General features: G+C 43.4%; 1 protein-coding gene across 1 annotated transcript; it reads right to left on the minus strand.

Moving 5' to 3' along the window:
- Positions 1-1,204: 1,204 nt before the first annotated feature.
- Positions 1,205-4,630, minus strand: marcksa (myristoylated alanine-rich protein kinase C substrate a). The gene is made up of 2 exons (XM_070987482.1): positions 4,219-4,630; positions 1,205-3,061 (listed from the first exon to the last, which is right to left on the minus strand). Exons 1-2 carry the CDS (start codon positions 4,312-4,314, stop codon positions 2,384-2,386), a joined length of 774 nt encoding a protein of 257 aa, XP_070843583.1. The 5' UTR covers positions 4,315-4,630; the 3' UTR covers positions 1,205-2,383.
- Positions 4,631-9,200: the final 4,570 nt, after the last annotated feature.

A 9,200-nucleotide genomic window follows, 5' to 3' on the forward strand; every position in this document is an offset into this window, starting at 1 on the left:
TTATCACTGAGTCATGGCTGCACTTGTCAACAGATGAGATGCTGACAGTAGCAAGAGGCTGGCAGTGATTGCAGTGCTCGAATCAAACTGAAGGTGTTGAGAGGAGCATAGAGGGCCCTCATGTTAGGAGAGTCCACAGAGATACTAGAATGTGTAGCTGTGGATTTGGGGAGGGACACATGGAGAATGCCTCCGTACCGGGTCCAGAATTTTGTGCTGCACCCTTGCATAGATTAAATCCTGTATGTGGGACAACTTCTATTTCCTGTTTCAGTGCATTGTCCGACCCCGGGGGACTCACAGGTCAGACCTCAACCCTGATAAACTTTGACTGTGCAGATGTGCTCAGCTGGCTAAGAGAAACACTGAGGCACTGTATTTGCGGTCATTATTCTTGTGGTTCTAGCGATGGGCCTCGTTCTGTACAGTTTCACTACAAACTGCAGCGTCACTCTCACACACGCTTCACGATTTGTCATTGCTTTCTCCGTTCAGTGTTTATTTACTACCCACATTAGGAGCGTGACATCACATCCTTTGCAGGGCTGCTTTTGTTGTACAGAAGACAACTGTGACCGTACCTTGAAACCCGCTTTGCTGAAACTCCTGAATGTGAACTTTTGTGTTGTGTGGAATGGAGCCAGCTTTGGTCAGGTGTGACAGATAGGTAACGTCTTCATGACACCCCCGCCCACATGCTATTGTGTACTTTTGTCTTTCTCTGGGTCTGTTTTTTCTGATTTGGGCTCCTTCGTTGAAGGGAAATCTTAATGCTGGGTTAGTATACTGTCAGATTTTAGACAGCAGTGTTCTTCTAACCTTGTGTCAACACTTTGTGTGCTTTTCTGTTTCAACATGACAAGTATGAAGTCAGGTCCAGAAAGAAATGGTTTTCTCAGTCTGGGTTGCAAGAACTTGACTGACCTCTAACACCTTTGGATTACCTAGAATTGGCATTGGGAGTAAATCTCTGCAGCCAGCAGCCAGGCACAGATTGGTGTAATTCTCAGATGTCCACGTACTTTTTGCCACATAGTGAGCTTTTATCCAGCCTCTTTTCTGTTCAGTATCCCATTTCACGATCAATGTTACACCCCGAGTTTTGTCGTGAAGGCACAGAGTTGCTCCAGTTCAAACAGACCACGTGGGACGTCCACGGATCAGTCCAAATGACACTCTACACACAAATAACGACAGATGCAGCTCAAATTTTATTCACATTTATTTTTGCTTTTAGTGTGCTCACAGAAAATTAGAACACCTTAAGCAGAGGAGTTTAATAGCAATTTTTTTGTAAGCAAAGTTACATTCCATCTCTAAGTCAAACTGGTCAAAGCTTCTCCAGTATTTACAAAAGGGAAAGAAGAGAGAGAGACAAGATGCTACACAAACATTTGCATCTGATAGATTCCTTAAATTTTGTCAAAGACCACTGAAAAAGCATTGCCTGCTGTAATCAAAAAACATACCACAGTATATAAACAGTTAACCATTCCACTTATCACAGCTTGGTTTTTGAGTTCAAAATTGCTTAAGAAGGTCTTTCGGGATGACTTTTTGTGTGTTGTTATCTTACAAAAATGAGCGGGTGGAAAAAGAGCTGCAAACTTCATGTGCTTCTTGAGATCAAGATTTCATTTTGTACAATAATCACAGTTAAAAACACCCCGCCTATACATACTTACATTTTTATCAAGGTCATAAAACCAACAATAAACAATAAAGCCTATACAACTTGTATTTCTACTGAATCACTGACTGGTACAGCTAATGAGAAGTGAAAAGCTCCTATGAGTTTATATGTCTTGCTAAAAACCTAACTCTGGGATGTCTTGTCGTCGTATTTTAAAAAGGACTTAGTGTTGTAAACCGTATGGTGTATATAGATGTTGGTCTCATAGTTTTTTTAGACTAATCTTTTCATAATAGTCTGTGGCACATTTCCCAGGCCCCTTCCTTCCCTCCCCCGGCCCTCCCTGTACTCACCTCCCCCCCTTCATTTACAGCTCGACCCCAGCTCCTTCATACCATGGGCATGTCCATACCATTTTGTTTACATTTTGTATAAAAATTCAAAAGAAAAAAACCCTTAATACTGATGAAAAAATATATTGGCAGAGTGTGGATGTATTTAATCTGTCGTACATGTTGAAGCCACCCACCTCCCCAGCCCGTTGGAATGGAAGTAACAATGGACCGAGATGGGTTTTGTGTAAGGGGGAATGGAAACCAAAAATAAAAAATAAAGGAAAGCTTTAAAATATCCCTGGTTGTAGACAAGTTCCTCAAAGCCAGGACCTGGCGTCACTCCAGCATACAAACAGGGAAGTGTTTTTTGATTATCTTTTTTCTCCTTTTTTCAAATTTCTTCCTCTCTCTGAACTTATTCGGCAGCCTCTGCAGCTGCGGCCGGAGCCTCCGCTGACGCTGCTTCCTGTGAGGCCGGGGCGGCCTCCTCTGTTTTGGGCGCCTCCTCGGCCGGCTTCTCCTCTGCCTTTGGCTCCTCTGCGGGCGCGGCCTCCTTGGCCTCCTCAGCGGGTTTCTCTGCTGGTGCTGCTGGCGCTGCTTCTGCTGCCTCTGGCTTGGCCTCTACCTCCTCCTTGGCCTTCTCTGCGGCAGGTGCGGCCTCCCCCTCGGCTGGCTTGGCCTCCTCACTAGCGGCCGCTGCCTCCTCTGTGCCCTCGGCCTTGGCCTCCTCTGTGGATGCTGCTGCAGCTGCCTCCTCGCTCTCGGCTCCCTCTCCTGTCTCCTTTTTGGTCTTCTTGAAGGAAAAGCCGCTGAGCTTGAACGACTTCTTAAAGGAGAACCGCTTCTTCTTCTTCTTTGGGGTTTCGTTGCTGGTGGAAGGTGTGGCGCCATCCTCTGCCTTCGCCACCTCTCCCTCAGCAGGAGCTGGAGATGCTGCCTCTACCTTCTCCTCATCTGCAGCCTCATTCTCAGCAGGGGCAGCCTCAGCCTTCTCAGCCTCCTCCTTGGGGCTCTCCTCGGCCGTGGCGCTGCCGTTGGCCTGCACGTCCTCTGCAGGAGAGGCATCCCCGTTCACTTTAACATGGCCGTTTTCCTAAAAAGAGATACACAGGCTGTTAATGCCATGTAAAGAGCTGGCATGATTTCAAGACACAAGCCGGACAGTGCCACTGATGGACACCAGGGGCAGCAGACACCATCAAATCAGCACTGACAAAAGCAGACTCTCACTTCAGCCCAGACCCGGTTTCTACCTTAAACCCTTCAGAGACTTTGCATGGAACTGATCAAATACAAAATAACAGTCATGCTGTAGACTTTAAAAAAAAAAAAAGCAACATGTTTCCTGGTGCTTTCGCCCAGGATTTCATTCATATCCTGAGCGAGACTGAGCGCAGTGCCTCAACTGGATCGCAAGGGGTCGGTGCCTGGTCGCTCCAGCAGCGGAGCGCCAAAGCAAAGCAGCTGCTCATTAAAACAGCAGATGCTCATTAGCAGCAGCACATCACGGAGAGCACAGTTCAGACACATTTTCTAAAAATGCACAAAATGTAAACGGGGTTCTGAATTCCACAGACTATTTCCAAAATCCAAACTAAAGAGGAGCGAGCACGCCTCCCTCTCTGTGTGTGTCTCCGGGGCGCACCGCTGGCTCCGAGCCGCTGCCTCCCCTCCTGTGTGATAGCAGACTGCCATCTCCACTTTCTACTCGAGCATCTGTAACAAAAGGAGTGGTGCTCCGAGCGCACACAGCCTTTGTTGGCGTCGTGCATCTTGTCTTATTCAGCAAATTCTTAATTGTGCTTAGAGGCGACTTCATTCAAAGCCAAAGCGGTTCATTATTGTCCTGGAATTATTGTAGGAGTACATTTTCCAATCAGCCATTCAACACATGGCTTCATTCAAATCCTACAATTCAAAGTGATATTGTCAATAAAATATCCAAACAAATCGGCTTCCTCCTCACAAATAACACCTTATTTTGTCAAATTGTCTTTACATATCCGCTCAATAAAGCGCCCCGTTTTCCGTGAAAAAACTGAAATCTCAAATGATCAACTGTTGCTCACAAACTATGATCAATTCACAATTAAAAACAAGTCTTTCCATTTAGTTTTAACTCCCACAGCGGATCTCCATTCAATCTATCCACAATTACGCACGGATTGCGCCCTCAGAGCGCAGCCCCTCCAGAACGACCAGATTCTCCCCTGATGGATGTGAAGAGCTGGATGTTAAAATATCATTTACCTGTCCATTGGTCTTGGTGGGTGAAGCAGCAGCCTCTCCGGGCTTTTCTGCCGCGGTTTCAGCCTTTGCAGCTGTCTTGGACAATTGCGCTCCCATGCTTTTCGCTCCAACAAAGAAACTCAACCGATCCAAAAAACGAACAAAGACCCACAAGCCTCTTTGTTGAAACTCAAAGCTCTTCGCTTCTGTCTCCCTCTCTCTGCACAGAGAAAAGTTCACAGGGAAAATGTGAAGCAAAGTCCAGTTAGAATGAGGAGGATTTTTCTAAATAGGAGGAAAAAGCTGGCAGGTAAGGAGAAGTAATAAAATCCCAGATTGGTGGCCGTGTCGCTGTAGACAGGCTGCAAAATGGAGAAATTTCCCTTGTTGCTAATAAGATGCGGAGTCCAACGCCCAAGTGAGGAGATGAATGGGCGCTCCGAGCGATGACGGCACCGCACTCACATTTAACCAATCACAGCCTCCGCTCAGAGCGTGGGCGGGGTTTGGGAAAGGGAGTGAACAATAGATTGTAGCGCTGCGTTTACGGTGTGTAGGAATAATGATTTTAAAAAATTGGCACTATTTAATTAAATCACCGGAATGACGTCTTACTAAACCAAGAATTTTTGTTTTGTTTTGGGTTTTTTTGCTTTTAAAAGGGAAATTTCATTAGCCAATCAAAATGAATAAATAGGAAAGTTTTAAAAACATACAAATGTTTTATTTTTTCCTTTTATTGCATGCTTAATGTATGCTAATCATATTTAGCTAAAGGTCCACTTACTAGTTAAGCTTAAGCTTAAGCTATATATCAAAGACTAACTTTCGCACACAAGGTATGGATTGCATATGCTACAAGCTAATAATCAACATTTAAACCTTTTTTTTTTTTTAGGATTTAGGGGTCTCAAAAATTCCAATACATCAAGTTAATGCATGTTATTTTTTGTTATTTGTGTTGGATATGTTTGTCCTTGTGCAGTCTTTCTGGTAGTATTGTCATGTAAACTTTTCGAGACAAAATGTGAACGTCTGCGTACATTTTAAAAAGACATTTTGTTACTCGAGTTTTGGATCAGGTCAGAAATTTGCGACCCAATTCCAAATCTGATCTGTGGAAGTCCTCTACAAACCATAACATGCACTTGAGCACAGTCAGACTGGAGCAGATTACACTTAAGGATAAATTCACTATATCCCAAAATGCAGTGGACACGAACAGACCCATGATGCATCACTTGATCACAGTTGATGTACATATCTACCATTTTTTAAAGTGTGTTTTGAATGCAGCACTGAAGATTGTACCGTCAACTTTCAGCCTCAAATTTTCAATTTTATAAACCATATGTTGGAATTAAATTGTTGTAACCAGGATTATTAAACAGATTTTCTGCTTTCCTGAGGTTGAATGGAATATATTTACCCACCTCACCTAGATCAACTGATGATGATATAATCACTTGTGATAACACTGTTGCAATCATTCACCTGGGCACGTTTTCCATAATGGCCATTTAGTGTCTACCATCTACATCCACTTTTTCAAGTATCACTTGCATTAAGATGCGACCATTTAAACCTAAATATAGAAACAATGAGGACAAATAAAACTTTGGAAACATACAAAGTTTGTATGTGTGCGTGTGTGCGTGTGTGCAGAGGTGGTTGGGGGGTGGGAGCGTACCCGGTGCAGCCTTGTTTATGACCATGTGAGCTCAAACAGGTCCCTCAGCCCACATTTGCATTGCAAATCCTCTGACAGGCAGAGTGAACTATCCTCTGCAGCCCTGAGACACAGAGCTAACACACCCAGCACAGAACAAACTGTGGTGGGCTTCCCGGAGCAGTTTCATTCTGCTGCTTCTAAATGTTTTCAAGTGCAATGCAAAGCAGCGCTGCCGGGGCCCCCTCACCTGGGATACAAGTACTATACTTGACCCAGTTTCTGTTAGTGACCTGTGTTTGTGTCCATCCACAGCCGGGCATCCTCCCAGAGGGTCCATTAACAGAACACCAGAATCCTACTTGCCTTCTTTTACATGAGCTAGATGAAGTGACTGAAATTCCAGATAATAAAACACATCACAAATGGTGGTTTAAGAACTTTGCATGAGGTTTGAGCAAAAAGCAAAACAATGGAACTCAAGATCAACTGCTGATTTGCTTGTCCACTTCTCAGACTGAATGAAGTCCGTTTGCTGAGGACGGCCATGAGACGATGTTGAAAACTAGTTGATGGACCACAAGTTGTGTACATATGTATCATTGTGTATCATCTTGTTGTTAGTGTAAAAATTCCTATCTGTTTTGGTAAATCATCAATCATTGAACAAATTTTTAAGCAAAAGTGTCAAAATGTTCAATTGGTGATGAAAATGATGATGATAGTCATTTTGGTTCCGTTGGTCGGACAGAACAAACAAACTGAAGACATCCCATTGGGCTCTGGGAAATTGAGATGGGCATTTTTCTGACGTTTTATAGACAATTGATCAAATGTGACTGGAAAAACCCACAAAAACCACCTGTCAGCCTGTGGTTAACAGGACTGTCAAGCTGTGTGTCTGTGGAAAATGAACATTTACAGTAGAGGGGAAACCCAGGGGCTTGGAAACGATGTGAGGGTCATGCACGGGACTCCTGAGAAATAACCCTGGGAAGAATTCTGTGAAACAATAACTGTAACTGTTACAAAGTATTTAAGCGAGTAGTCTAAGTGGACGTTGTGCATGTTTTTGGTTTTCTTTCTGTCTTTCACACATTTCTGTTGCTTTTCTTTTGTTATTTCGGTTTCTGATTCTGGACAAAATGCTCATATCTCAGCGTCTTCTCACTAGCCTTTTCTGTGGCTTTCAGAAGCCTCTGTCCGTCTTTATCAGGGGACGGAGTTTACTCCAATGAGGTTATGAAGTTTCGCTCTCACTTTTGCTCTCACTGATCTGTTGAGTTTTGGAGCAGTTTGTATTTTCTTTCAAGCTGAACTTGCTGCGCAGGCGATGCAGGTTTCAAAGAGAACATGCGGATAATGATTTATTGTTGTGCTAATTACAGGATATTCAGTTTCAGATGGAGAGGAACTTTTCTGCCATTGAACTGCTGAACAGGCTCTGTGATGCTGGGACACCTGGCTGTCATTACGCAGTGATGGTGGTGAAATGCCAAGCACTAATTACTGAGAGGAAGACAGAGGATATATCACTGAGCCTCTCTCACAGGCTCATACCGTGGCTTACATCCACCTTGCACGACTGTTTTCAGTTTCTGCTTCTTTATACAGTCTACTGCACTACTTCACTACATTTTGGGTAATTTTGCTTGTATGTTATATGTAGAATTTAAGATTTACAGGATTTGTGCATTAATGTGATAAAGTACCTTGATTCATGGATTCATCAGGTACTTTATTCACTTGATCATCCACAGAAAGGAAAGGCCAACTGGTTATTTTATTTATATATTCTAAGCACTCTTTTTACTCAGTTAATGACCACAGTGACTATTTACTTTGCAGCTTAAGATCTTACATATAAATATGTATATTTGTTTATATGTATTTTACATATAAACATCCTTTACCTCCACCAGCTGCAGTATCAACATGCTTATTAATGCACTATTAATGGTAATCCTATGATAGACAGTAGTTAACAGAGGCCATTCTGCTGCATAACAAGTGCTTTCAGTCATGATCCTTAAAGTAAATATTGCTGGTAACGCGTACGCTTTGCCTCCGTCTTCCTGATGAACCAGCAGGTAAACAAACAGTTGTAGGTGTTATCAGCAGGTCCTGCTGTCAGTGACATAATACCATTGATGTGTTGACAAAACGCACTCAGTTTGTTGTTGTTGTCAGTTTCCCAACTGATGGCAGTTGTGAGTTAACCCGCCTGAAGGTGGAAGGGCTGCAGGTGACTGTCACATGACTGTCAGGAGGAGGAACCATCGTCCAACCAAAACTCATCATTTACCGTTCAGAGTGTTGACTTCCAGTCTGAGAAGAGGACGTCCACACAGAGCAGCTTTACAGGCAGCATCTGATGCTTAACCAACACGACGTGTAAGGAGGGTGTCATGTTAGAGCCTGGTATCATCTGACACGTTTCAATACAGATGCTGATACGACGCCTTGATTTCACTTTTTGATCCCTTATTTTGATAGATGTAAACAAAACTCTCATTTCACAAAAGCAGCCAAACGTGTCCCATATTAAATGTTGCCTGTACACAAGCGTCACACAAGAAGTCACATAAAACATTCTGACATATGAAATTAAATCAGGAACCAAGATGACAAATCTGATCAGGTTTTTGATGGCAGCTTTTGGTATTAGGCAGTTATGGCAGGCGCGGCCATGTTTTTGGCATTACACACATGAACGAAGGCCGCTGACGTGCTGTTTGTGATTGGGTATTAACACAACTACATGAAACATTGTTTAGATACTGTGAGGAGAAATGAGTAGCTACAACAAGGTGCAGTGATTCCCCTGATGGTGCAGTGGGAGTGAATACTGAGAGATCACTCGGGTGAATAACTGTTAGCCAATCACAATGCGAGATCAGAAATGGCTTTTGGCACAGTCTCAAATTTGTAGGAGTGGGGTCCCGTTAGTCAGACTTTGAAAAGCCCTGGTGTATCTCCCTGCTGCTATTTTTGACTTGTGTTTACTTATTTGGTCAAAATTGTAATTACCAAAGCAACAAATGTGAAGTTTAGTTCTTTTTTGCAGGAGCTAGCTGTGACTCATTTTTATACATAGCTGCACCTCACCTCTCAAACATCATCAGTAAGAGTCCAGATCCTCAAAATAACCAAGCACGCTGGACTCACACTGCAGGAAATCAGGCCGTTAACAGCCTGAACAGACAGACGCAGGGCGCCAGGAACAAAAATGCATGTAAGGAGCGACAGTTGATCTTAGTAGTTTTATTTTGTAGCGCGTCATAGTGAATGCCTCGTGTGCGCCTCACTCAGTGACCATTGTGACAGGCACGCA

The sequence above is a fragment of the Chaetodon trifascialis genome, chromosome 19, assembly GCF_039877785.1.
Source record: "Chaetodon trifascialis isolate fChaTrf1 chromosome 19, fChaTrf1.hap1, whole genome shotgun sequence".
NCBI classification, from domain to species: domain Eukaryota; kingdom Metazoa; phylum Chordata; class Actinopteri; order Chaetodontiformes; family Chaetodontidae; genus Chaetodon; species Chaetodon trifascialis.

Excerpts from the sequence above, each read along its gene's own strand:
- marcksa (XM_070987482.1), bottom strand. The coding sequence starts at position 4,314 with ATGGGAGCGCAATTGTCCAAGACAGCTGCAAAGGCTGAAACCGCGGCA. Across the intron at positions 3,062-4,218 it reads CCACCAAGACCAATGGACAG|GAAAACGGCCATGTTAAAGT; the intron begins GTAAATGATATT and ends ATCTCTTTTTAG.